The sequence below is a fragment of the Bos mutus genome, chromosome 25 (genome assembly GCF_027580195.1).
Source record: "Bos mutus isolate GX-2022 chromosome 25, NWIPB_WYAK_1.1, whole genome shotgun sequence".
In the NCBI taxonomy this organism is placed as follows: Eukaryota; Metazoa; Chordata; class Mammalia; order Artiodactyla; family Bovidae; genus Bos; species Bos mutus.
In genome coordinates this window covers 38,486,050-38,513,943 of record NC_091641.1, presented here as the reverse complement: position 1 = coordinate 38,513,943, position 27,894 = coordinate 38,486,050, and the positions used below count along the sequence as shown (strand labels likewise).

Genomic DNA, 27,894 nt, shown 5'->3' with positions numbered 1-27,894 from the left:
GTATGCACCTTCAGGAGGGTGGGAGGATGAAGTGACTGCCCGCACCCTCGACCCGGCCAGGACTACCAGTGACAGCCTGGGGCCTGGGCTGGGGTCTCACTGAGCCTGCGGGTCCAAGGCCTGCCTCCAGACTCCACGTTACCCCACGTCACCCCACGTCCACCTCTCGATCGGAGCCTCGGTGTCCCAGTCCTCAGCCCCACCAGAGCACTCACAGAAAATCAAGCGCATCCCCACGTACCTTGTCCCCCACCTGCCAAATCACAGTCTTCTTCCCAAAGGCCAAAACACACTGGCACAAGCCCCCATGCAGAAGCCTGCCCCTGACCAGCGGCGCACATTTATACACATCACAGGGCCCTCGACAACCGCCAGCCGACCCGACGCTCCGGCCACTCCTACCTGGGAGAGGTGTCCAGGGTGAGCGAGGTGAGGGCAGAGGAGAAGAGCCGGGTGTCCCAGAGCTTGACTTCACGCTCTCGCATCTGCAAGGAGGGGCAGAGAGGGGCTCAGAAGGGCCCGTGCAGGAACCCCGGGGCCAAGGACACGGGCTGGCACGGGGGCACTTGCCCCAGAGCAGAGCTTGGAGGGCAGTCACGAGAGTTGGGGGCGGGGAGGTGGTGAGGCATGCCAGGGAGGGAGGATTTGGATTTTCATGTCCTGCCCCTTTAAGAACCCATAGGTGACAAGGGGGCGGGGCCCTCCGTGGACTCTGGTCCCTGGGGGTGTCCACCACAGTTCCCAGGGTCAGGCTTAGCTATTGCAAATGGAATCTGCCAGTTCTCAGCGGCCGTCGGTCCCCTGGGGCTCTGAGACCCAGCTGCACACGGGGCAGGGCCGTATATGGACAGGCCTGGAGCCGGCTGCGGCCCCTGCCTTCCAGAGGGGCTTGTCCCGCCCTCATGGTGTGTATGTCCAGTTTGGCCACGAGGAGCCCTACCTGGTTGAAGCCAGTGGACACAAGGTACTCCTGGGTGCCCGTCCACACCAGCCGGCCGTCCCTGCTGTTCTCATGGGCTGGTGTGCTCTGGGAGAAGAAAGATGGCACTGAGTTCCAGGGCCCTCCTCAGGGGTCCACTCGCCCGAGGGCCCCTCGGAGGGCAGGAGTGGCCAGCTGGGGCCAGCTCTGCACCCAGAGGGCCGACCTGGCCACCAAGCTTGGGCTTAGTCTCTGTCCGGCTGCTCTGTGCACTGCCAAAGCCCTCTTGACGCGGCCATGGGGCTCGGGATGGTGGCACATCCCTGCCCCTGTGGGTGCCCCAGAGGGGGCGCTTGGTTGCTGGTCACCGACCTCTGCCGGTCACCGTCCTCAGGCTCTGGGACCCAGTGCCCTCCTAGAACTTCATTTTCCCGGCTCATGGCCCAAGCCGCCTGCTTCCCAGAGCTGTCGCGAGGATCAACTGAGACCACATGTGATAGGAACAGGCCTGCCACAAAGCGGCGTGCAAATCGGGGGATTACGAGAATTACTGCTGCCTCCTGACACTGCCAGGGGGCCGGGGAGAGGGCCTGGTGCCCAGCGCAGGGAACAGTCACTGGAGGGGGCAGAGCACGGCCCTCCTGTGGTGCTGGGGCTGCCAGTAGGAAGGCTTCCCGGGCCCAGGGAGGGGAGGCGAGTTCACACCGCGGGCGGCCCTGTCCCTGGGGCCCAGGCGGTGGGGGGGAGCCAAGGGGGCCAGAGGAAATGCAAACAGCTCCCTCCCAGTCACCCTGGCCCCTGGAGCCTGAGACGAAAGACCCTGTTACCAAAAATAGCTCACCCCAAACTGTGGCCAGCTTCCTCCAGGCTTCCCACGATCTCCTTGGGAATGAATGAGGGAGGGAGGCGGCTGAGGAGAGCTGGCCCAGCGCCCCCTCCTCAGCCTGCGGAGGCCGACCCCGGCGTGGGAGCCCGTCGGAAATGGCTCTGTGTCGTTCGAGTAGCTTTTCTCACTGCTCCCTTCCCACCCGGCTGGAGTCGGCACAGGAAGTCAGGCTGGAGCCTGAGAACTGGGGCCCGACATCCCTCGCTTCACGCAAGATGTGCTGAGGGGTCGGGGCGAGGGTCAGTTCCGGAACCAGCACCCAGGGTCAGTCATCAGTGTCACTTGGGCTCTCTCGCCCTCTCATCAGTGTGCAAACATCCCGTGTAAGGAGTGCCAGACGGCTCGCACAGCTTTCACACACCCTTCGTTCATTCCACAGCCCTCTCCCTGGCCAGGCACCGCGCTGGGTGCTGGCGGTGGGGCTGGACACTTCTCAGATGGACGGTCACGTCCTGGGTGAGGCAGGACTGCACACTCATCTGCTCTTTTGTAATGTGAATATCCAAGCTGCATGTGACACTGGGCACTGGGGACACAGTGAAACAGAAAAGGGTCCCCACACTCGGAACACGCAGGCTGAAGGGCCCACGTGAACCAAAGAGAAGCAACGACGTCAGCAGGTTAGGGCACAAGCTTCGGGTCAGACTGGCTAGGGGAAAGCCCTGCTGCCAACAGCGTGTGCCTGACAGCCGCATCGTGACGGAGGAGGCGCGGGTGGGTGATGGGGGTGTCTCACCTGACTGCGTCAGGTCAGTTTTCTGACCTGAGCACCGTAACGGACTTGCTACTGCAGAAGCGTTTGGGTGAGTCCAGCACATGGCAATGTGCGCTTTCAGAAGCATGGTCATGGGGCACACGAAGTACAGTTGAGGAAAGGGCTAGGGTTTGAAAGACATGAAAGATCGACGGGCGCGAGCCAGTGTGGGGACCGGCATCTGCGAAGGATGGGGCCTCGGAGACTCAGGAGGCCGGCACGGGGGTCTCAGGGGAGGAGGTCTCAGGGGAGGCGGTGGCACCCAGGGTCTGCAGAGGTTGTGGGCAGTGGGGGAGACTTTCCCTCTAGAGGCACAGGTTTGGACAGAACGTTCCTTGGCCTGTGTCTCCCACCTTCCTATTCCAGGCCTGGAGAAACCAAAGGCACAGAGAGGGGAAGCCATCTGCCCCCAGTGACCCAGCAGGGCAGTCGCCCGCCCACCACCTTTCCTGTTCTCAGTAGACGGAGCTGACGGAGGACCGGCGAGGGGACAGGCTCGACCAAAGGCAACAGCACCCAGACCAGGAGCTGCCCGGCAAGCCGGCTACCCCACCAGGCAGCTCGGGTGTCCAGCTGTCACCCTGGGGAAGCAGGCGGCGACAGGCAGGGCGGTGTGGACAGGCCCATCCAGCTCGCCCCGCGGCTCTCTATCCCCGCCTCGGGCCTCAGAGAGCACAGCACTCAGGAAGCAGAGGCCAGGTCGGAGCTTAGCCTGGGCCCAGCGCGCCTGCTGTGGGTACACCCAACTCAGTCTGCCCAGGGACCACGAGAAGCCCCAGCAACTAGGAGAGGCCTCTATCCCAGAGGTCTGAAGTGACTCATTTTCAAACCTGGCAAGTTCTCTGCTGACCTCAGTGGGACTTGGGAGGAGGAGCCTCCCCTAGGGATCCCCAGGTTCTCCTACTCCTGGGGCAGAGGGCAGGCGGCAGCATGGACCCAGCCTTGTCACACGGAGCCCCTGACCGTGAGCCAAGCCTGCGGGCCAGGCCCTGGGGTTCCCCTCTCACAGATGGCTGGGTGTCCTGCAGTCGGAGGAGTCCCCCCTCCTCCGTCCATGTCTCCCCCACACCTGGCCCCAAGGAGAGAACAGGAGGGCTGCGGCCAGGCAGTGCCTGCCCAGCTCCGGCGCATACCCGGCATTCCAGCTGCTGCAGTGCCGCCAAACCCCCTCTCTGTCGCCACGGCAACGCTTCCTGCGAGGGGCAGGGCGGCTGGAGGAGCAGCCCTGAGCTGGTCTGGGCTGAGGGGACCTCCTCCAGTGGTAAGACCCCCCCATCACCCACCCGTGCCCCTCCTCAGTCACGATGCCAGCCCCCAGACCTGCCTCTGTCCGTACCAGGGGTCCTCTGGTTGCTCCTGCCCAGACCGGCCAGCCCAAGCCTCCCCATCCCTGGGCACCCCCTCACCACAGCAGCTACCTTCCCTGGCATGGCCGTGGCTTCAGGGCCTCAGCCACCCCCTCTCCCCAGCCCCTGGGGCCCTGGCACAGTGAAGGGGCTCTGGAGCCCCAGGGCTCTAGAGTCAGATGGACCGAACCTGCCTCTGCCGTGAGCTGTTGTAACCCTGGGGACAAAAGTGACCAAAGGGCTGACTTGACAGGATGTTCAGGAGAGTGGAAGGAGGTTGTGCACACCAAGGGCCTGGGACACAGTAATCCGTCATCAATGGACCCAAAACACAAAGCAGGGGGCGTGAGCAGGAGGGAGCCGCCCAAGCATCTCCTGCTCCAAGCTCCGGTTGCCAGGGGCCAGGCCCAGAAAAGACAGTAGGGGGAGGAGCCCCCAGGTCCCAGCCCACAGGGATGGCCCGGGGGGCAGGAGGGGCAGAGGCCGGAGGGAGGGCAGTGCCCACTCTGGTGGGCGAGGAGGGTCCCGGGAGGAGGTGCTCCCAGAAGGCTTCTCCCCCAAGCTGGCCCCTCGGCTCACGCCAACCCGGCCGCCAGCAGCGGTTTTCCTAATGGAAGCCAGGTGCGGGCCAGATGCCCCGGCGGAAGCAGGGGGCAGGGCTGGGCGGAGGGCGGCATTCCAGGCCCCGCTGCCCCCGCGCCCGCAGGCTGAGGGGCCGAGCACAGGCACCGGCTCAGGAGCGGCGAGGGGGTGGCAGCCACCCACGCTCTTCCCAGGTCTCCTCGGCCCAGAAACCCCCTTCAGGGGGGCTCCCCCCGCCTCACTGAACTTGCAGCCCTTGGACGGCGGCCACTGCATCTCCACCTCAGTGCCGGTTGCCGCCTCCCCCTCACTGGGGGGGATGGAGGGGAGGAAAGCGCTCAGCTGGGGGACGGGCCAGGGGCGCTGCCTGGCTGGGGCTGGGATGGAAGTGCCCTGCGCCGGGGCCTGCACAGACCCTGGCGAGGAGAGGGTGACTGGAGAAAGCTGAGCGGACAGTGTCCTGTCTCTCTCCTCGAGCCGAGCCGGGTCCTTCTCTTCGGGCAAACACTGGAGGTGTGCCGCAGAAAGCTGCAGGGAGGCTAGCTGCTCAGGCTGCCCTGAGGCTCAAACGGCTGGCCCACTGGTCACAGGGCGATGAGGCCAAAGGACCAGGGGCCGGCCTTGTGGGTGGAAGCACTGCCAGGGTGGGGCCAAAGCCACTTCTGCTGGGCCTGGCTCACCTGCCAGGACGGGGCCTCCTTTAGGTGGCTGTCCAGTTGGAGGTGGAGCTGACCGCCCTGTCCTAGGCAAAGAGCTGCAGCTGGCTGTGTGAAGGGGGGTGCGCAGCGTGTGTGTGTGGGAACTGTGTGTGGTCAGGGTCGGGGAACTGGCTACTGCTGTGTTTGACTGTGGATGTGTGTGTGTGTCTGTGTGTTGTGTGTGTGTGTTTCAGGGAATACAGCCCCCTGGCTACTGCTGCTTGGAGTTAGACTGGTGGTTCAGCCTTGACCTCGGGCGGGGAACAGGCCCTAGATACGGATCTGAGGCATCTGTGCTGGGCCTGGGGCCTCGCTGGGGAGCTCTTCCCACCAGCTGGTGCCAGGACCCTGAACTGCACTGCACCTTCCTTGGGAAAGATAGCACCTCAGCTTCTAGAAAAACTTTGAAAAATGTAAACCCATCCACCTCACTGCTGCCTTATAACCCCAACGGCTCCCCCAATACAGGTGACAGGCCCCTCGCTCGGGCTCCTGGGCCAGCCTGTCCTGCCCCAGGCTGTCCGCAGCATCACCCCAGCCTCTGCCCCGAGCCAGCTCCCCAGGGAAGCGTCAAAGCACTCCCACAAGAGAAGCCCCCAGCAACTGCCCTGTGTTGTTCACTGCAGAACATTCCGTGCCTGGCAGCGGGCTGCCCTCGAATGACTGAACAAGTCCCCAGTGGCTCGGTGCCTGCAGCATGAACCCGCAGCCCGGCCTCCCTCTTGGAACTTGAGGGGCCACACGCACCTGTGCACAGCCAGACACAGACCAAACATGTTCAGGGCCCACAGCCTATGGGTCGGGCAGGCCCCCCAGCACTGGCTGGGACACTGGACCAAACACACTCAGGGCCCGGGACCTGGAGGGGTGCAGAGAGCAGGGGCTGGGTCTCTTTGCTCCTCTGTGGCCAACCTCCGCTGACAGTACCAGGAAAGCTGGGTGGGGATGAGGGTCTCAAAGAAGAGGAACTTGGCCTCTCAAATTAGCTTCCTGAAGCCACAGGATGGCTCCACTGAAGGCCTGTGGGCAGCCTGGCTGCGCCCCACCCTGTGGTCAAAGCTGGACCTTCCCTTCCCAAGGTCCAACACGCTTCCCAGAAACAGCCTGAGCAGCAGGAACCACCACCCAGGTGACCCTCATGTGCCCGCCGGGCCTGGGCCAGAGCATGGGCATGGCAGAACCTGTGTGCCAGAGGCCGGCTGCCCTGCCCACACTGCTGCAGCCTCAACCCAGCCCTGCTGCCCACACGACTCACCTGGGCGGCCTCGGGCTTTGCTCTGGGGTCGAAGATACGCAGCTGCCTGTCCTGGAAAAGCCGAGAAGAGAAAACAGCACAGTTAGGGCAGGGAGGGTCTCTGGGGGCCTGTAGGCCAGCCTCCCCCAACCCCAGGCTCTGATGGTCCTCCCGTAGTACACAGGGTGAGGCATTACCCAGCAGACAACCCCTCTCCAGCCCGGGTTCCTCCTCCTCACAGCAAGGGGCAGGCCCCCTTGCCAGCCCCAAGCACCCACGACAGAGAACCCAGTGACAAGGGTTCACATTTCCCGAGCACCTCCTATGCATACGGCCTCACCCCCGAGCACCTCCTATGCATACGACCTCACCCCCGAGCACCTCCTATGCATACGGCCTCACCCCGTCTTTCTAACCACCTTGCGGAGCTGCGCTATTCCACGACCCTGTCACAGACAGAGAAACCAAAGCCCAGAACCAAACTCGAGGTTCCCAGCTGCCACCCGTGTCTGGGACTGTCCAGGCTAGAGGGGCTCATGGGACAACATCACTTCCACACTGAACCTGGCGTCTAACCAGGACGGCAAGCTTACACATCTGTCCACTCAGCATGCACTTACTGGTTCAGAATACCCAAGGGTGGGGATGGGAACAGATAGAAAAAGAAAAAAAAAATACCAAAATAAAATGCCCATGCTTTAAACAGCTTTATTTCTGTGGAACAATCTCTCTGCGTGTGTGAGTGTGTGAACGTGTACACAAACACACATGCATAAAGAACTGGGGGAGGGGGACAGAATCTATATCCACTGACTGTTTACAGGCTTGGCCGTGATGAATTGTTAAATGCAAAAGGGAAGATGCCCAGTAATTCGTGGTGGTGTCATTCTACTGTGGTTAAAAATAAACAAAACCTCCATTTGCCTGACCACATTCCTGTATGTTTTGCAAGAGTGCTGAGTAAGGAGAAAGGTCTTGACAGGCACGGGACGTGTGTTAACACTGGGAACCAGGGCTGAGGCAGGTGAGGGGCGGTCAGCTTTTCCTTTTTACATCTTAGCATGGCTCCCCTTTGTTTCAATCAGCATAGTTCATATTTTCTTATTTCAAACAACAATCAACCAGCAATGAACAATTGGAATTAGAAATGAAAAACAATACTGCTTATATCAGCACCCCCCAAAAAAAAAACCCAGAAATATTTAGCTATACATCTAACAAAATATGTATAAGATGTACACAAGGAACACTATCAAACTCTGATGAAAGAAATCACAGAATTAAACAGAGAGCTAATCCGTGTTCACAGTCAGGAACACTCAGTATTGTTAAGATATCAGTTCTTCCCGACTTGACACACAGATTCAATACGATCCCAATGAAAATCCTGACAAGTTACTTTGTGAATATCAACTCACTGATTCTGAACTTTATGTGGACAGGGAAGAGACTCAGAATGTCGACACAGCAGAAAAGGAGGAGAACAATGGTGGAGGATGGCTGCTCTGGAGTATATCCTAGAGCTCTGGGAGTCAGGACAGTGTGGGTCCACACAAGACAGACAAACAGACCAACGGAACAGAACATAGCACAGAGAGAGACCCCCTTAGCCACAGCCACCTGGTCTTCAACACAGGAGGAAAAAGACAGTCTTTGCAACAAACGGCACTGGAACTGGGTGTCCACAGGCACGGGTGTGGAACTGGGTGTCAATCTAGGCATGGACTTTACGTCTTTCACAGACATCAACTAAGACTGGATCATAGACTTAAACGTTAACATGCAAACCTTTATTAGAAAACCTCTAGAAAACAGCATATGAGAAAACCTCAGTGACCTTGCGTTTGACAATATAAAGAACTCATACAACAACAAAAAACCCCAAATAATCCAATTAAAAATGGGCACAGGACTTCAATAGACATTTCTCCAAAGATACACAAATGGCCAACAAGCATGTGAAAAGATGTTGAACGATTAATCCCCAGAGAAACAGAAATTAAAATCATGGTTAAGATTTTGCATCTCACATCAACGGAATGGCTGCTGTCAAAAAACCCCAGAATAGGACTTCCCTTGTGGTTGGGAGTTTAAGACTCTACCCTTCCGATACAGGGAGCATGGGTTTGACTCCTAGTTGGGCCAGTTCCACATGCCATTGGGTGTGACCAAAAATAAATGAATTAATTAAAAAAAAAAAACAGAATATACAAGTGTTGGTGAGGATGTGGAAAGTTGGAACCCTTATGCGCTGTTTGTGGGAATATAAAACAGTACAGATGATACGGAAAACAGTCAAGCAGTTCCTCAAAAAATTAAAAATAGAATTACCATATGATCCAGCAATTCCACTTCTGTGTATAAACCCAAAAGAACTGGGAACAAGGTCACAAAGAAATACTTGCACACCCATGTTCATAGCAGCATTATTCACAAAATCCAAGATCCAGAGGCAATCCAAGGGTCCACTGACTGATGAATGGATAAACAAAACGCATTCAGTGAAACATTATTCAGAATGAAAAAGGAAATTACGTCACATGCTATAATACAGATGAAGCTTAAGGACATTACTGGCTTCCCTGGTGGCTCAGAGTAAAGAATCTATCTGCAATGCAGGAGACCTGGGTTCAATCCCTGGGTCAGTAAGATCCCCTGGAGAAGGAAATGGCAACCCACTCCAGTATTCTTGCCTAAAGAATTCCATGGACAGAGGAGCCTGGTGGGCTACAGTCCATGGGGTCACAAAGAGTCAGACACGACTGAGCAACTAACACTACTGAGGGACATTATGCTAAATAAAGTAAGTCAGTTACAGGAAGACAAACAGTGTATGATTCTACTTATATGAGGTGTTTAAAGTAGTCAAATTCCTAGGTGTGGAAAGTAAAATGATTACAAGGGCCTGGAAAAGGGGGCAAAGAGAAGTTGTTCAATGGGTGCAGAGTTCCAACTTCAGAACAATGTAAAATACTTAATATGATAACTGTACACTTAGAATGGTTACAGTAGTAAATTTTATATGTTTTTACGCCAAAATTTATAAAATAGCTATCAGTCCACAAAAAGGTAGGGAAAACCCATACATAAATGCGTATTACTAAGTAAATGAAAGAATTCAATCTGGAAAGGCTACACATTCCATGATTCCACCTATGTGACACTCAACATCCAAGATCAGTGGTTGCTGGGGGTCTGGGAAGAGGCAGGCAGGCCTGAACGGGTTAAGCACGGGCCACTTTCTTAGAGGAGCAGAACTATCCTGTGTGATGCTGTGATGAGGGACACATGATGTCGTGCACTTGTGGGAACCCACAGGAAGTACGTGGAGTGAACCCTAATGTAAACTGTGGGCTTTAGTTACTGTAGCAACACTGGTTTAACTGTAACAACCGTACCTCACTGATGCAAGATGGAGCAGGGATGGAAGGGGATATACGACTCCCGGCCCTGACTGCCTGGTCCCTCCCGGGTGCCTGGGATGCAGACAGTGCTGGTGTCTGCCACTCAGAGGTGGTCACAGGTAACTCTGGGTAGGAACCAGACCTGACTTGAGCCCAAAGGACAAGTGGAGCTTGGGCTAGAAAGGTAAAGGCATTCAAGGAAGAGGACAGAGCATGATCGAACATGAGGAGATGGGAGTCTGCTGGCACGTGATGTGTAGGGAAGACAAAGTCATGTGGGGAGGGCATGGCATAAATGAGGGGGACTGGGTAAGCACACAGATGGACAAGGCAGGGGTCCAGCCTGGAAAGTCCTTGAAAGCCACGTCTTCCTGACACCCGGCAGGGTCCCAGGGTTCTCGGGTCTCGCCCAGCACGGCCTTGCGGCTGTAGTTTACTGAGCCCTTGCTATGTGCCAGGTGGGCACCAGGCACAGTCCAGGGATTAACCCTGAGGCACTGTCCACTCCACAATCTCAGGTTCGGGACAAGTTTGCTTAGAGACAGAGATCAGACAGATGGGGCCAGTGAGGGACACAGGACAGAGGCAGAAAGAACAGTGAGAGACAGAGAGAATAGGGAAAAACAGAGACACAGAGAGAGACAGCAATAGACTCAGAAAAGACAGCGGGGGCCAGGAAAGAACCACCGGAGGTTGAGGACAGAGACAGCAGCAGGAGCCAGACGGAGGGCGGGTCAAGCAGTGGCAGGGACTGGATCTCGAGGTGACAGCCAAGAGAGAAGGCCTCCTGGCAGCAAAGGGCACTCCCCCCACCGTGGCGACCAAAGGGCCAGGGTTAGGACTCCAGCTCCACCACTCATGTGCTCCATGACCTGGGAAAAGCCAGGGTGGGCTGGGCGTGACAGCAGCAATTCTCAGAGGTCAGAGGCACCTGGGGAGCTGGGCCATGGAGTGTAGAATCCCAATGTCAGGTCCAGACCAGGGTTCAGACAGGGCACTGGGGGCTGGCGCAGCACTGGTGGGGGCTGCAGGGCTGGGCAGCGGGGTCAGCACAGCACTGGGCTCACGGGTTCAGCCCACCCTGCCGAGGGGGCCTAGCTGGACATGTCCACCATCTGTGGGGGCAGTGTGCCCCCTAGCGGCCACTTTTTCTTTCCCACAGTGGCAGCAGCTGGGAGGAGAGCAGGAAGGGGCTTGCCGGGTCCAGCCCCAAAGGCAGAGCAACTGAGGGGGCGGGGGGGCCTCCACCGGGCACCACCCCAGCGATGCCCTTGGGCAATCTCTGCTTCTTGTCCCTGCGCCTTTGGGCTCCGGGTGCAGAGGGCCAGAGTTCCACCAGACTCGGAGCTGGATGGCCCCACCAATCCTCCCCATGAAGACACCAAGTAGGCAAGGATCTGAGTCACCGCCTTGGGACCCGATGGGGAAGTGGGGCTCTATGACTAGATGGATCTTCTCTCTCCACTTGCCCCAGTTCGCACCCAATTTTGATGCTAAATGGAGCTCAGACCGCTGGGGAGAAGGGGCTGGACAACACCCCCCTACCTCCACCCCGGCAAAGCAGGAGGCCAGTCTGGAGCTTGGGAGCCCCTGGGGGTGGTACCTCGGGGGTAGCCTGGCCGCAGGCTGGGTAGTGAGAGCCTTCAGCCCTGGATGCTGAGGGCCCACAGCGGTCACCCCTCCCGCATCGCCACCCACAGCCACACACACGGTCAGCGTGGGGACAGTGTGAGCCCCTTGTCTCAATAGGGACAGTTCCCATGCAGCCCCAAGCCCTCCATACACAAGCCCCAGACGGGAGGCTCTCATTCCGCCCGGGGTTCTCTAGGTTCTCCTGGGCTCTGGCAGTCCCTCCCAAGGGAGTCACTCCTCACTGTCCTGCCCTCTCGCAGGCCGCCGTGCTCCTCGCCATCATCCCACCCCCACAGCGCCATCTGATCAGGTCACCCCGTATGCTAGGCCCCCAGCCAGGGTGCCTAATGCCTTTCAAAACACATCCTCACTTGCCCTCAGCCCACCCTCCCCTCCCCGTGGCCGCACGCCTTCACTGGCCGCCTCTGAACACGGCAGGACCCCCGGGAGACACGCCTGCCTCCCGATTAATCCCTCTGCAGCCTCATTTGTGACCCCTCTGGGGGCTCCAACCACACTGCGGTCCGGTTCACACCAGGCCCAGCTGGGCCATGAGCTCCGGGGAGGGCTGGCACCTCTGGCTGCTCCACAGGAAATGACCCATGTCCAGCCCCTGGACACCTGCTCCCCAGACATCCTGCCTGGGGCTGGGGTGGGGGCCTGGAGCCGAGGGGACTTGGGGCAGAGGCCACAGGCTGGACTGGCCACGAGGCTGCAGCTGTCACGTCACACATGTACTGTCCATGGCTGCCACGTTATTACCAGGCGGCACTGAGGGAGACAGTCTGGCCTGCAGAACCTGGAGTCTCTACCACCAGGCTCTTCATAGAAAAAGTCTGCCCCTGCTCCAAGCTAAGGAAGTCACAGAGAACACAGGGAAACAACCCTTTATAGAGATACATCCAAATGTTATAGTCTGTAACACGGTGGGGCCAAGTAGAAGCGATCCACACTTCTGAGAGCAGGTGCTCCACTAAGCAAACTGAATCTATGTGATAAAATGTTTCCTGTGACATGCCTTAAATTTTTGATAAGCTGAAAGAAAAAATGATTATTATGCTGGACAAAAAAAAGTACAGGGTAGAGTAATGTGGATACTATGTACAGAGGGACTTTGCTGGTGGTCTGGTGGCTAAGACTGCACTCCCAAGGCAGGGGGCCTGGGTTCGATCCCTGGTCAGGGAACTAGATTCCACAGCCCCCAACTAAAAATCCCACATGCCACAACTAAGACCCAGCCCAGCCAAATAAATAAATAAATATTAAGGGGGAAAAAAAAAGAGAAAAGATGCTATGGAAAAACCCAGATATAACGTTTCGGTCAACCCAACACTATACTTGGGCTTCCCGGGTGGCGCTAGTGGTAAAGAACCCGCCTGCCAATGCAGGTTTGATCCCTGCCTGGGTCGGGAAGATCCCCTGGAGAAGGGAACGGCAACCCACTCCAGCACTGTTGCCTGGAGAATCCCATGGACAGAGGAGCCTGGCGGCCTACAGTCCATGGGGTCATAAAGAGTCAGACACGACTGAAGTGACAGCAAAATACTGTCCTTGGGTGATCCAAAGGAAACACTTGGTGACAATCCCCTTCCCTGCTTGTCTCCATGTCTCCTCCCCCCCTGTCTCTTTCAGTGTCTGTGAGGACTGTGTCTAGGTCAGTCCCTCTGCCTGGGACACCTGTCCCCTCCTCAGCTGGGTAGCCCCGACCTCTGTCCCTGGGAAGCCTGAGCCACACTTCCCATAAGAGCCTGTGTAGGCTCCTTCCTTCACGGGCGGCTTCAGGCAGAAGACACCCCACAGGCTCCTGCAAGACTCGAGTCCCGGGTACGCTGTCAGCTGCTTCCATGCAGACTCCGCCCCGGATGCGTCCTCCCCCAACCAGGGGCTCCCTGTCTCCTCACGGGTTCTGTCCCTCCTCGCTCCCTCTCCCTCCTCTCACCCCTTCCCTCCCACTCGGGGCTCCAGTCCCTCTGCGGGTGCCACATGAACACAGGCCCCCACCTTCAGCTCACACCGCTGCCCAAAGCCCAGTCCCTGGACTCAACGGACATCACTGGGACGTCCCAGGGGCCTCCGACCCCAGTCTTGGGGGCAGGCCCTCCTCCAGCCTGCAACCGGGGAGCCAGCCTCGTGACCCTCCCAGCCCTCACGGGTATTCTGTCTTGCCTGCATCGCCCCCCGCCCAGAAGGCTCCTCCTTCCCTCCCTCGAAGGTCGTTCCACCTCTGCTTTGGACACCCCTCCTTCCTTCCCCTGTCCACACTGTGGCCGGGGAGCCTCACGGTGCAGACCTGCTCCCCTCACACCCCACCCTGTCTGGCTTTAAACACTCCGCTGCTTTCCAGCTGCTTCTACAGTAACAAGCGTGACGGTGTGCTCACGGTTCTGCCCTCCGCCACAGCCTGCTCCCCCGGCCCCGCGCCAGGAGCCCTCCCCTCCCAGCCCCCAGTCGGAGGCCAGGCCTCCCTGGCCTCTCCAACCACTCAAAGCACCTCTGATCCCTCTTTAAACAGCCTGGGTCACCGTCAGGGGTCACGACTGTCTTTTCATCTATGATCCCCGGACCTACATTGGCCGCCCCCACCAGCACAGGACCTGATGTCACAGAGGATCCTGAGGCCTGCTGACTGCCTGGGGGAGGGGGGCAGGCACAGTGCCCCGCTGTGGATGCTGCCTGACACAACCCTCCGCCACGGTCACAAAGTAGCCAGCAGCCAGGAGGCGCTGGCTGAGGGTGATGACGGGAGCCCCCAAGGGCCAGTGCAGGGCTTTCCTTAGTGGGTCGGGGGCTTCGAGAGACAAGTATGAGCCCGAGGAGTGAGGGTAGCAGAGAGGAACAGCCATCCTGGCTTGAGTTCTCTGCTGACCCCAAGTACCGCGGAGCCTCACAGGTACTGCTGGGGTCCTAGGCTCTGCGACGTGACGGCCCTGGCAGAGCCGGGCATGCCTCAGGCCCTGGCAGGCACATTCTCGCGTCTCACCGCCCACCCTTACCTTGCATGTCGTGCCCAGCAGGGCTCCGTCCCGGCTCCAGGCAGCACCCTGCACCAGGTCCCCGTGGGTCGCCAGCTCTGCAGAGAAGCAGCCAAGGTCAGGAGGGGTCCAGGGTCCCCCCGACTCTGTCCCGGGCAGTGAAGGTCTCAGGGAAGCGGGTGCAGGTGGGCCTGGCTTGGGGGTATCTCTGGGGAAGGGGCAGCCGCTGGGAGGGTGCCTTCTGTGCAGGAGCCAGGGCAGCAGGGCCTCCAGGTTGAGGGTGAGGCTTCATTCAGCCCCACCCTTCTCAGGCCACATCCCCAGCCAGCTCCCTGATCCTGGGTCACCTCGCTCACTCCGCTACCAACATGCCTCCCCATCCCCTTGCAGTGGGCCACACAGCCCATGGAAGTGTCACACACACCCCTGCCCTGGGCACCTGCTTGGGCCCTCCTCACTCTCTCCCCGAATAGCATGACACTTTTAAAATGTGTCCACAAATTCTTTGACACCCCTCCAGTTACAGGCTGAATCGTGTCTCCCCCCAAAAGATGTGAAAGTCCCAATCCTCAACACCGGTGAATGCGACTTTATTTGGGAATAGGGTCTTCGCAGATGATCAAGTTAAGCTGATAATGCTAGGACGGACTCTGATCCAATATGAATGGTGCCCTTGTGAAATCAGACCGAGAGACAAACATGCACAGAGAGAAGACGTGAACAGAGGAAGACGGCCATCCACAGGCCACGGAGCACAGGGACCATGGGAGCACCGGAAGCCACGGAGCACGGGAGCCGTGGGAGCACCGGAAGCTGTGAAGCTCAGGAGCCACGGGAGTACCAGAAGCCACAGAGCCCAGGAGCCACAGGGCACCAGAAGCCACAGAGCACGGGAGCCATGGGAGCACTGGAAGCTGAGAAGCTCAGGAGCTACAGGAGCGCCAGAAGCCACAGAGCCTGGGAGCCACGGGGCACCGGAAGCCATGGAGCCTGGGGCCATGGGAGCACCAGAAGCCATGGAGCCTGGGGCCATGGGAGCACCAGAAGCCATGGAGCACGGGAGCCATGAGAGCACTAGAAGCCACGGAGCATGGGAGCCATGGGAGCACTGGGCGGGGAACCTGGTCCAGAGTCTCCTGTGCAGCCTCAGAAGGAATTAACCTTACCAACACTTTGATTCCAGACTCTGGTCTCCAGAGTTGCGAGATAATAAATGTTATGTTTAGGTTCCTCAATTTGTGGTATTCTATTATGGCAACCCTAGGAAACTAACACCTTCTCCTTTCAAAATGTGCAGCCCAGCGACGTCCATGGTGGTCCAGTGACTAAAACTGGGCACTCCTAATGCAGGGGGCCTGGGTTCGATCCCTGGTCAAGGAACTAGATCCCACATGCCACAACTAAGCCCTGGTGCAGCCAAACAAATGTAAAATATACATGAACAAAATGTGCAGCCCAAGTCCTTTCCTCTTGAGTGTGAGCAGGACTTGGTGACTGGCTTTTCGCAGAGGGCATGCATCTCCCAAAGCTGCAGCATAAACCGCACCGTGGCCTCCTCCCTGCTGCTTCTCTGGGACTGTCCCCTGGAGAAGCAGCTGCCATGTGGTGAGGGTGATCAAGCAGCCCACGGGGAGGCCGACAGGGGAGAACTGAGGCCTCCTACCCATAGCCTGCACCGCGAGAGTGAACCACCTAAAACACGGATCCTCCTGGCCCAGTCCAGCCTTCAGGTGACGGCAGCCCCGGCTGACAGTGGGACCCCTGACCTCATGAGAAACCCTGAGCCAGAGCCACCCAGCTAAGCTGCTCCCAAATCCCTGGTGCTGATAAATGTTTTCAGTTCTCTTAAGCCTCTGGGTTTGGGGGTAACTCTTTCTGCAGCCCAAGGTAACTACCATGCCAAGGTCTATCCCCAAGTTAATCCTAGCCCTGTCACCCGCTTGCACTGCGGCCTCAGTCACGTTATTTAACCATAGCTACTACACGGGAATGGCAACAGCCCCCTGTGTGAAGCCATCGGCACAGTGCTGGGCAGACGAGAAGGACCTGAGATGGAAGTTACAGCTGCGGTGACTCCCTGATGACACACCGCCTGGTGGCCTTCACCTCCACTGCAAGGTCGGGCTGGTCTCAACTGCACCAGGAGCATGCTGGGGGCGAGGAGCACCTTGAATTTCAGGTCCCTTGGGGCACAAGACAGCTCCATGGTGAACACTGAGTGACTTCTCAGGAACTGATGCTGTCAGAAGGCAGGTCCCTCAGACACCCCATTATGCTGTTGGCCCTTTGTCCCTGCCCCAGAAGGGGACACCACCACGGTGACCCTGCACAACCCTGGACAGTCTGCACAGCCCTGCAGGGCAAGTCTGTCCTTCAGTTCTCTGAGCTTCACGTCTTTCCCCTAAAAAGGGGATGAGCTTGTCCAGGAGGACTCCACAGAAAGGATTTGGTGATGCTGTCACAGAAAACGCCTAGGCTCCGTGGTGGGTCATGCTGATGGGTCAAAACCACTCAAACATTAAAGAATCTGACCCACAGCTGTCGCTACTTATTCGTGGTCTAAATGTTGGTGTGCCCCCAAATTCACAGGTTGAAACCTAACTCCCACTGGGATGGAATCTGGAAGCAGGGCCTCTGGGAGATGATGAGGTCACACTCATGAAAGGGCTCGGTGCTCTTATAAGAGAGACCCCCGAGAGCTCCCTCACTCCTGCCTCCGTGTGAAGAGACGGCCACCTGCGAACCAGGAACCAGGTCCTCTCCAGTGCCTGGATCTCAGACCTGCAGACTCCGAAACTGAGAAATCAATGTTGTTTACAACCCAGTTATAATCCCAGTCTGTGGGATTCTGTTGTAGCAGTCCAATGGACCAGGACACTACACTGGGGGAAATGAAGAAGCAGCTCTGTAGGGGGGAGGGGCAAGCAGTGGAGACAGCAAAATTCTTATCTCCTACAGGAGAAATTAGCAGTCGGCTTTCAAAACTGAAATGACACACAATTCAAGAAATAACAGTATAAGGAAGTTATTTAGACATATGAAACAGAGAGCAGAAAAAACAGCCAAATGAGGTGAAAACAGACGTCTATGGAAAGTGGGGAGGGTCAGGGTGCTTGTTAACAAGTCTTGTAAATTATATATACATGCACAGGTGAACAAATACACAGATACATACACACACATATACACGTAGCTACATACACATATATATCACATACGTGTGAAACCCAACACATGTCTTGAAACTCACGTTACCAAAATTGCAAACAGACAGAAAGTGCTGCCAGACGGGGCTGCCCGGGGAGGGGCCGTCTCGGCGGCCCTACCTGTGAGGGGCTGCTGCTTGGTGGCGTCCCAGACCTTCGCGGCCCTGCCCGCCGCGCTCAGCAGGACGCCGTCGGCGGTGGGGTGGAACTGCAGCACCTCCACCTGGGCGTCCTCAGGGCCCAGCAGCAGCCCGGGCCCCGAGGGCAGTGCCTGGCCAGACAACGGCAGTCGCCACAGTTTCACCTGCAGAAAAGAGTGAGTCTCTAAGCCCAGGGCTGGCGGGGGGCAGGAGGGGGTCTCGCTGCCTCCATCCAGCCTTGTCCTGGGTGCCCCCACCCCAGGGGAAGGGAGGGGGAGGGCTCAGGGGCCGAGGGGAAGATGTGGGAGTGGGGGAGCCAGGTGCTCTGCTCTGTTCCCTTCAGGCCTCCCACCACCTGGGCCCTCCTGTCTGCAGGAGCCGAGCAGCAGGGCATGGGTCACGGCCCTGGCTCAGAGCAAGTTCCCGGAGGCACACGAAAGCTGATGTTGGGTGGGGGCGGGACTTAGCAGGAGGGGTTGGACTGGGAACCAGCAGGGCCCTGGGCCTCATAAGGCCTCAAACAGGTCTTCCAGCCGCTCTACTCACCGTCCTGTCGGCTGAGGCCGTGGCCAGGAGGAAGTCATCGAAGGGGGAGAAGTCCAAGTCCGTGACCAGGTCTGTGGGAGAGAAACAGCTGACATGGCCAGAGGAGGACGAATGTCCTGTTCCAATCCACTGTGCCCTCTCCCAAGGCCGAACCACAGCCCAGGGCCTCCGGGCTGACCCCTCTGCCCACACGATGGCAGGCTGGAAATCCTCAAGGGGAGTGCACTCTAGAGATGGTGGGCGAACACCACAGTACCCACCTGCCAGACACAGGCCCAGAGCCCTGTTGCCCCCAGTGGCCAAGGGCCCAGCAGCAGGAGACTGGTAGGATGGGTAGGAAGCTCCCCACGTCACCAGGCACCTGCATTCGCCCGAAATCCAGAGCCCAGTTCGGGTGAATGGACACAAGTGTCAGCCCCCAAGGGAATCACAAACAGGACAGACCACAGGCCACTCAGCACTCACGGACCCTCCCCACCTCCACAGGGACATGTACTTCTCTGCGGATGCAGCCAGAGGAGGGCTGAGCATGGAGGGGGGCTTCCTGGAGGGGCACAGTGGGCCCGGGAGAACACTGAGGGTGGCACAGGTCAGGGCACCGGGCAGGAGGGGGCTAGGGTGGCACTGCCGACCTAGGAGCTCACTCGCCCCAAGCCCAGGTGCCAGCTTCTCTCTGAAGTGAACAAGACCGGGAACAGGAGGCCGAATGGCAGGGCACCTTAGGGACTGGCCTGGGTGGAGAGCAGCCAGCCGGGAGGCAGCGGTCAGCTCTGAGCAGGACCCTCCCAAGGCCTGTGTGTCCAGTTGCTCCTTCAGTTCTGGAAGCTTCCCAAGAGTCTCCCAATAAACCCCTCTGTGGCTTATGAAAGCTGGAGTTGGTCTCAGATCCTTGCAACTGAAAAACCTGAACTGCTGAGCTCTAGGGGGATGAGGAGGGGGGATGGAGCACACGGAATGAGCCAGAGCCCAGAAGGGAAGTGAGACTGGGGGCTTCAGCGGGGTAGAGCTGGTTGAGATGTGAGCAGGACAGCCAGGCCCGAGTCACCAAGGCAAGGAGCACAGCGACCACCCTCCTGTCAGCCTCCCTGGCAGGGCCAAGCAGATACACTGTCGTCCCAGGCCAGCGGACCCTGGAGACAAGGAAGAGAAGGAGTGGACAGGGACAGGCACTTCTGGGACAACCCCAATCTGGACTCCTGATCACAGAATCCCTGCCACCCAACCCTGTGGGCTCCTGACAGGACGGGGCAGGGCCCAGGCTGGGTGTAGACTCTGGCCTCCCCAAGGGAATGAGCAGCAGTCGATCTGGGCACCCAGCTGTGCTAGGCTGTAGGACCGTGGCCTGACCATGGTCCTACATCTCACCAAATCCTCACCATCTCACCAAATCCTCACAACGACCCTCAGGATGGCAGTGTGACCTCATCCCCAAGTGGAGGATGAAAACACGAGGACAGAGAGGTTAAGTAACTTGCCCAGAGCTGCATAGCTAAGAAGGGGCCAGGCTGAGGGTCAGGCAGTCAGCCCAGCTTCAGAACCTACAACCTCAACACAACAGCTTGCGGCCTTTCCCACATCAGAGCAGGCTGCTGGCCACTGCTTCCCAGCCCAGTCCTGCAGAAACGGTCTCCGGATACTGCCCAGCCTTCTGCTCCCCGGACCAAAGCGCCACCTGAGAGCTGAGAGGCAGAAGGTGTCCCAGAAGGCAGGGCACCCCAAAGTCAGAGAAACAGCCAAAACCCCTGTCACTGCAGTCCCCCCCTACCCTCAACCAGCACCCAAAGGGGAGAGGAGTGCCTATGCCCCGAGGGTAGATTCTGAGGAGCTGGAGTGAAGCGCCCCCAGGAGCAGTTTCCAGGCAAGGCTGCTCCCTTGGGCAGAGGTGCTGAAAAGCTGGAGCCACAGAGATTCTATGATCCACCAACAAAGCCCAGTCTGGCTTCCAGTAACAGGGCCCTCACCACCCTACATGCAGCTCCAACTTGGGGCTGCTTCCCTGTGAAGAAGAATCACAAAGCCAACAGCACTGTACCTAAAATATCTGGGTTCTGACTCTGGCTCTGCCAGCAGCAATGCCAAAATCGCTAAGTTCCTAATAATCCCTTTGAGCCTTGGTTTTCTTAGCTGAAAAATCGGTTATTTAAAAACCTACTTCTTGGGAATTCACTGGTGGTCCAGTGGTTAAGACCTGGTGTTTTCATTGCCATGGTTCCAGGTTCAATCCCTGGTCGGGGAACTAAGATTCTGCAAACTGTATGGCGCAGTCAGATAAAAAATAAAAATAGAAACCTACTTCAGAAAAGTATGAGAAAGCAGAATTCGTCTATGGGCCACATTAGATGGATCGCAAAGACATAACGCCGAATGAAACAGACCAGATTTGAAAGGCTACATATAACGTGAATCCATTTATGTGAAACATCCAGAGAAGGCCAGTCCACAGAGCAGAAATCAACCAACGTTTTCTGTGAAGGCCGGGACAGAAAACATTTCAGACTTCGAGGGACATACGGTACCCATCTCCTTAGCTCTGCAGTTGTTGGGAAAAGCAGCCACAGACCGTAAGTCAATGAAGAGGCGTGGCCGTGTTCCAATAAAACTATTTACAAAGACAGGCAGCGGGCCAGTTCTGGCCACACAGTAGCTCACAGCCCCTCCTGCAGAGGCAGAAAGGTCCATGAATGCCTGAGGCTTCAGCGCCCGAGGCAAACACATTAACTGCCAAGGGACATGAGGGGGGTCTTTCCAGGATAATGGAAATGCTCTAAAACTCAATGGTGGGATACCCGACCCTGTTACTTTAACAAAAGTCATCAAATGCGTCATATAAAACAAGCAATGTTTATAAGTGTGTAAACAATACCTTGACAAAGTTTTAAGTTTTAAACAAGGATGGGGTAAGAAAATGAAGACAGCACTGAGTGCCCACAGAAAGCTCCATCATTCTTCACTACCATCATCTTATTAACCGCCATCCTCTGCATCAGGACCGAGACACTGAGCTGCACACCCAGACTGGGGATGAAGGATCAGCGCCCTTCTCTCACCCCAGGCCACCCAACAGGCGGCCAGGAACACAGGCCAGAGGGTCTGGGCCCGTGGCCACTGCAGCTGGACGGGGAAAGAAGAGGCGCTGCTGCAGCCTGAGAAGACCAAACTGTTCCCTAGATGCGGGCAGACTGCCAGGCGGACTGCTGGGCGCCCCCAGAGCAGCTGCAGGGGTGGACAAAAGCTCTCTTTGTGAGGGCCCATCTCTGGCTCTGCAGCCCAACCCGCCCCCTCCTTGGAGGGCCCTCAGCAGCCTGCCTGACTGGGAGGATGCCTGCTGTGAGAGGTGATCTGCTGGGCTCTAGACGAGCACACAGGGCTAAGAACCACACGGGCTTGAGTCTTCCACGGTGACAGGGAGCCATCATCAGCCTGGACCACAGGCCAGTGCATACCCCTCCTCCTTCCAGCCTGACCACCTGGAGCACCAGCTTCCCTCCTCTCTGCCCAGGCTGGAGTTCTCAACCAGCAACAGCTTTCCCACAGAGAGGATGACAGGAGGGGCCCAGCCAACCACGGGGGTGCAGGACCAGGTGAGTAGGAATCCCTGGCCCCAGGGCAGGAGGGGTGAGTTGCAGGCTTCCTGGGTCCAGTCTCTACTCACCTGAATGGCAGCCCAGGTGGGTCACCTGTCTCTTGTCCTCTCCCTGGCTTTCCAGAGGCACGATGCCCAGTACACCTATCAAACAAACACAGGGGCTCTGACTTCAGGCCTAATGGGGGATCTACTGCCCAGGGCTCCCAGAGGACACGAGACCCAAAAGCTTGGCCTCGGACCTTCCCGGAGCCTCCACCAACAGTAAGACCATGTCCTTCTGGATGGAGTGGTTGGCCGGGGTTCGGTTCCTGCCCCACACAAGACTCTTCTGTGACATCGACTATGCAAAGACACAGTTGTCTCTCTACGGCGCTGTTTGGCCTTAGTAGTCGGCTCGGGGCCACCAGCTGCCACCTTCCCAATTCTACTTGAGAAAGAAGCCGTCACCCAAGAGCAGCAGAGCTGAGGGACAGGATACAGTGAGATACAGCTTTGCCTGAACCCCCTGAAATTTAGTTATATAAACCAAATTGTATCTGTTTTATGCGTTTCTTGCTTAAGTCAATTTGAGGTCTGAGTCATCACTAGCAACCTTCAGAGTCCCAACTAACACAGGGAGCTTTTACCTCCCTATTGATCTCAGCTGCCCCGACATGAGGAGTGGGCTGCATAGCGGGACTGCTGGAAACAAAAGCAACAGCCCCCACCCCAACCCCAGACCACAGCCAACACGTTTATACAACGTGTGCTGTCAAACGCCCAACTGAAGTCCATCTGCTTACTGCACATTGACCGCTTTGCAGGCGTCTAAGGCCCTTCATGGTGCTGACTTCTGAACCCCGAGAGGTCCCTCCAAGCCTCTGGCCTACAACGAGGCTGTCCTTCTGCCCTTGGTAGGGTGACAACGTCTGACTCTCCACATCCACGTTCACCTCCCTACCTGGATGGTCAGAGTTGAATGCAATTAAGCTGCAGCTGGCTTTGATATGGTTCCCACATGAGGGGGCAGTGCCTGCTCGAATGTCACCAATCCAGGCCTGAAAATAGAGAACAACAGAAAAAAAGGGTTGGCTAGGGCTCTGCCTAAAGAAGGGAGTAGGGCATACTGGAGGGAGACTCTACCTTAAAGCTGCACCATTAGAGATGCAGCTTTTGGATCAAACCCTGTCCCCACGCACAGTCCATTAGAAAATACAAAAAATGTCCTCGAAACAACAACCTGTCATAAGGGGGTCAATTTTGAGTATTAAGTAAGTTCTCTAATAAGGGGCAGGAAAATGTCAGAAGGAAGCTCAGGCTGAACGAAGTTAAGGGGCTAACTGGGCAGTGTGTGTGTTGGCTGGGGGTGGGGACTGACTCTGTTAAAAGGGAGAGAGAAGAGAAAGGAGAAGTGAGCATCTAAGATAGATAGACTCAACTTCCTCAACGGCATTACTGAAGGTCTCCACCAAGTACAAGTCTCCTCCAAGCCCCGGAGGGAGAAAATACACAAGCTCAGAAAGGGGACAGTCAAGGCCTTTCCACGAAGTCCTATAGTCAGGTGAACGATGCACCCCCACGAATAGACAATAATGTTAACACCCCCAGGAGAAGAACAGAGCAACTCTTTTTCTAAGACTGAGCTCAGCGAGGTCCCAATGTTTCTTCTATCAGCACCTCACAGGATCCCTGACGATCATCGAGCACCCACATGTCCCAGCCCACCCATTGACAGTGTCCCGGAAACCACCTCCACCACCCTAGTTTCTATTTCAATGTTCACCTTCTGGGGTAGGATGTTATCATCCACTATTATTCTTCCCTCTGGACTCGTGTTTACTGTACAAATACAGTGACAGGAAATACAATAGTTCTGACAAAGAGAACAGACCACCTGTCTTCCCATCTCCCTAACATGTAAACCGTGTTAAGCTCTCTCTGCTATCTCTAGTTCCACACCTGCCTGCTTGCCTTTCTGGATTGAAGTCCACCAGGAACAAGTCCACTTGAGTCCCTCAAGTCCACTCTAGACCTCTCCAAGCATACTGACTACACCGAGCAACGGTCTTAAATGCAAATGTGAGAACCTCTCCGCCACCACCCCTTCAACCCTTCGATGGCTCCCGCTGCACTCAAAAGAAAACCCAGCTTCTTCCTGGGGCTCTCGGGCTCTGCAGGCCCACTCTGCACTAATCTGACATCATGCTTCCCTCTCACTGCCCTCCAACCACCCTGCCCCACTTTCCTTCCTCCACCTGGCTCCTTCTCACCCCACTCTTCCCGAGTGCCCAGCTGCTTCTCACCCTTCCTGCCTTAGCTTAAATGTCACCTCCTCCCAGCTGACGTCCTGGACTACCCTACTGAGGTTAATTCCACCTCTAGGTCCATCTCCATCTTAATCCCAGCGCCACCGTGTGTGTTCTCCAGTGCACTTATTAAAACTTACACTGCCCTTGCCTGCCTTCATGCTTGCTGTCTGTCTCTCTCCTGAGCCTGTAAGCACCAGAGAGGGAGGAAATTGCTGTTGTGTTCACCACTGTGGTTCCAGCAGCTGCACACGGCACGTGGGACGTGCCCCGGAAACACTGTCCGGAAGATCAGAACCAGGCTTCTGCTTCAGGTTGTCCTGAGGTGAGATGGCCTCTGATGGGGTCACCAGAGGTCAGTTTCTCCTCTTCATTACTGGAAGACACTCCCAGGCCTTCCAAATAATGTTTCACTGCAGACCGGGGCTGGCATCGACTCTGAAGCACATCCCTCATCAGGCCTCCTGCCTTTCCGGGGGGCCCTGGGGACGCCCCCGCCACCTGATTCAGCTCTTTCTCTGGCCTCCACCTGCTTCGGCTTCCCACGCCCCACCCAGGCTTTGGCAGCATCACCCTGAGTAGGGGAAGAGCTCAAGCCAGCCGCGAGAGGAAACGCCGGCGGAAACCCAAGGGAGGCGCGCGTCTCTGGTCGAGGAGCTCCCCCTCTCCAGTGACACACCCGGACTCTCCAAGGCCAGGACAGAGAGGAGCATCTCTCTCGCACCCCAGCCCCGGGCAGGGGCGATCGAGGAGGCGGGGAGGAGGCGCTGTGGCTCCCAGGCGAGGCCGACCGGAAGCCGGGAAGGCAGGCAGCCTCGTAGGCCTCAGGCCTCGGCCCCACCGGGCGGGCGGCGCCGCCTCGGGGGTCCCGTTGCGAGGCAGGACCTCGGTGCTCAACGAGAGCCCAGTGTCCCAGGAGCTCCAGGCTCTGACCGCCGCGCGGCCACAGGGCGGCCTGGACGCCTGACCCGGGCCTTAAGGGGGCGCCCCTGGGGCAGGCGGGCTCGGGGTGGGGGGGTCCCCGCGCTGGGCCAGGGGCGGGGGAAGGGTTGCCGCCGGGCAAGGGGCTACGGAAGCCGGGCTTACCTCGCGGCGGGGCTGCCGAGCCTCCGTGTGCCGGAACTTGGACACCTTGAAGCGGTTCATGGCGGCGGGGACAGCGGCGGGTGCAGCTTCGGGGACACGGGCGTCGGCTCTCAGGTGCACGGCTCGCAGCCGGGACTCCCGCCGCCTCCGGCCCCACCCGCCGCCTGCCGCCCGTGGCCACTCCCCCAAGCCAATCGCAGCCCTCTCCGGCCTGTCGGGCCACACCCCCATCCCCCTCTCCCTCCGCGCGCACGGCGCAGGCCCCACCTTCCGGCCAATCGCCGCTCGACCGCCCCTCGAGGCCACGCCCCAATGCCGGAGGGTGGGAGTCGCGGACCGAGAGGTCACGTGCGGCGAGCTGTCCGCCCCCGGCCGGGTTGGGCGTGCAGGACCCTGGACCACGGCTGCGATTTCGTGGGCAGGGTTTGTCCCCGGGAGGCTTTCCAGGGTTCGGGGCACGCCCTTCTCCGGGAGGAGGGAAAGCAGAAATGAACTAGCTCCATTTCGGAGACAGGGAACGCTCTCAGGCGCCGCTGGCACCGAGTCACAGGGATAATGAATGGCAGCAGAGGAGAGCCCGTATCTGATGCAAATCCCTGCCGGTGGGACCTAAAGGCTCCACTTCTCACCCACCCTGCTTAGGTCAGGTGGGCTCCGTAGGAGGGGGTAATGGAGCCTTCAGCATCCCTTATAAGGGCAAGTCTTGGCAGCAGGCCTTGGGCGCTGTGGGCCAAGACTCCTGGTAGGCAATCAATCAATCACAGATAAGCTGAAACGGCAGTAGATAAGAGCTATGGAGAATCCCTTGAATGGCCAATTTGCCCAACCAGCGCTTTTTGTTTAGTTACCGAACAAACCTGGGGTCATTCATTCCACAAGCCTTTCTCTTCGCTTTGAAAATTGACTCTGTAATTCCAGAATAGGCTTTCTGCTTGATACCAGACAGAACACCTGCTCAGGCGTGTCTGGAAAGGGGACTTTGATCTGAGGAAGACGAATGATCAGTCGCAGTGGCCAGCTGCTGTGAAAACTCGCTTTCCGCAGCCGGCTGCAGACAACAGCTTCAGCTGAGGCAGGATGCCTAGAGGGTCATTCTGAAAGCTCGGCCTGGCGACGAGCATGCATGGATCCCTAAAATGCAAGTTCTTTTTTTCAGTTCTCACAGGTAAACTGTGACCACTCAGAGGCCATTACTGAGTTACGAGGGAACTTTGATCTCCATAGACTGTCAGGTTAAGTTGACTGAGCTGGGATTTTGAATTTTGAGCAGGCTGGCAGCCACTGAAGTGTAGCTTTCCCACGACATACTCTTCAGACAGTGGAATTCCAGCAGCTTTGCAAAAGGAACCATTAGTGCAATCTTCAGTTGGTTGGTTGTGGTGTTCAATTATTGCAGACATCGCTTGTGCTTTTTATAAAAAATTGTGGCAAAAAAAAAAATATAACATTTTTACCTATACAGTTCAGGAGTGTTAAACTTTTTCATGCAACACTGGAACTATAGCCATTAGACAACAGCTCCCCATTTCCCCTTTTCCCCAACCCCTAGTAACCATCATTCTGCTTCCTGTTTCTATGAATTTGACTACTTTAGATACCAAATCTAAGTGAATACTACACCATTTATCCTTCTGTGACTGGCTTATTTCCTTTGGTGTAAGGTCCCCATATCTGCAGACCAAATTTAGCCCATGGAATGTCCATTTGATGCTTTCAAACTGTGATGCTAGGGAAGACTCTTGAGAGCCCACTGGACAGCAAGGAGATCTAACCAGTCAATCCTAAAGGAAATCAATCCTGAATATTCATTGGAAGGACTGATGCTGAAGCTGACACTCCAATACTCTGGCCACCTGATGCAAAGAGCCAACTCACTGGAAAAGACCCTGATGCTGGGAGAGATTGAGGACAGGAGGAGAAGAGGGCAAAAGAGGATGAGATGGTTGGATGGCATCACCGACTCAATAGATATGAGTTTGAGCAACTCCAGGAAATAGTAAAGGACAGGGAAACTTGGTGTGCTGCAGTCCATGGGGTGGCAAAGAGTCAGACACAGCAGAGTGACTAATCATGTCCATTTGTTACCTCTAGGGGTTAAAGTTCTGACCCTGGCTGTGCTGGGTCATGTAACTCTTGCTACAAACTAGGGGCTGGTGGAAAAAAACTAGAACAATGTCAACTTTTCGATTGCCATAGTGACCAACTTGAGTGCCATAGCAGGGGAGAGGGAAGGGCCAGAGGGACATCATCAAGGCCCAGAGAGTGACCATCCCACATGTAGCCAGGTCCATTCTGGCTGGAGAGAGTGATTCTAGTAGAGAGTTCAGACCTGGAAGACTGCTGCAGACTTGAGCAGAATACATTTCTTCATGGATTGCAAAACTCAACTCACAGCCTGCAATCCTAGAATCCCAACCTCTCTGTTTGCTTATAAGGACACTGGAAGACACCTCTCCACCCTCAAAGGCAGTCTATCAAAATATGGATCAAATTTCAACAAAGGGAGGATGTCTGGTTAGCTAGGTGCATGGCAAGATGATGTCAATTTCACAGGTCCTATTTCCAAGAGTAATAATGAACAAGAATTTGGGAGTCCAGTTGTAGTGAAGTCCTCATTC

The 27,894-nt window shown here is 57.0% G+C and overlaps 1 protein-coding gene across 2 annotated transcripts in view; it reads right to left on the bottom strand.

The window, feature by feature from the left end:
- Nucleotides 1-25,447, bottom strand: part of LOC102286494 (coronin-7) — a 60,776-nt gene extending 35,329 nt beyond the window's left edge. The window contains exons 1-9 of one of the 2 annotated variants that reach the window (XM_070362669.1): nt 25,277-25,447; nt 22,846-22,942; nt 21,972-22,046; nt 18,320-18,390; nt 17,754-17,937; nt 14,449-14,525; nt 6,441-6,491; nt 941-1,027; nt 403-485 (exon numbers count right to left, since the gene is read on the bottom strand). In XM_070362669.1, coding sequence (XP_070218770.1) covers nt 403-485; nt 941-1,027; nt 6,441-6,491; nt 14,449-14,525; nt 17,754-17,937; nt 18,320-18,390; nt 21,972-22,046; nt 22,846-22,942; nt 25,277-25,336 — 785 coding nt within the window. In that variant the 5' untranslated portion in view covers nt 25,337-25,447. The remainder of the gene's footprint in view (nt 1-402; nt 486-940; nt 1,028-6,440; nt 6,492-14,448; nt 14,526-17,753; nt 17,938-18,319; nt 18,391-21,971; nt 22,047-22,845; nt 22,943-25,276) is intronic. The other variant, XM_070362668.1, reaches the window with a different exon arrangement.
- Between the last annotated feature and the right edge of the window lie 2,447 nt (nt 25,448-27,894).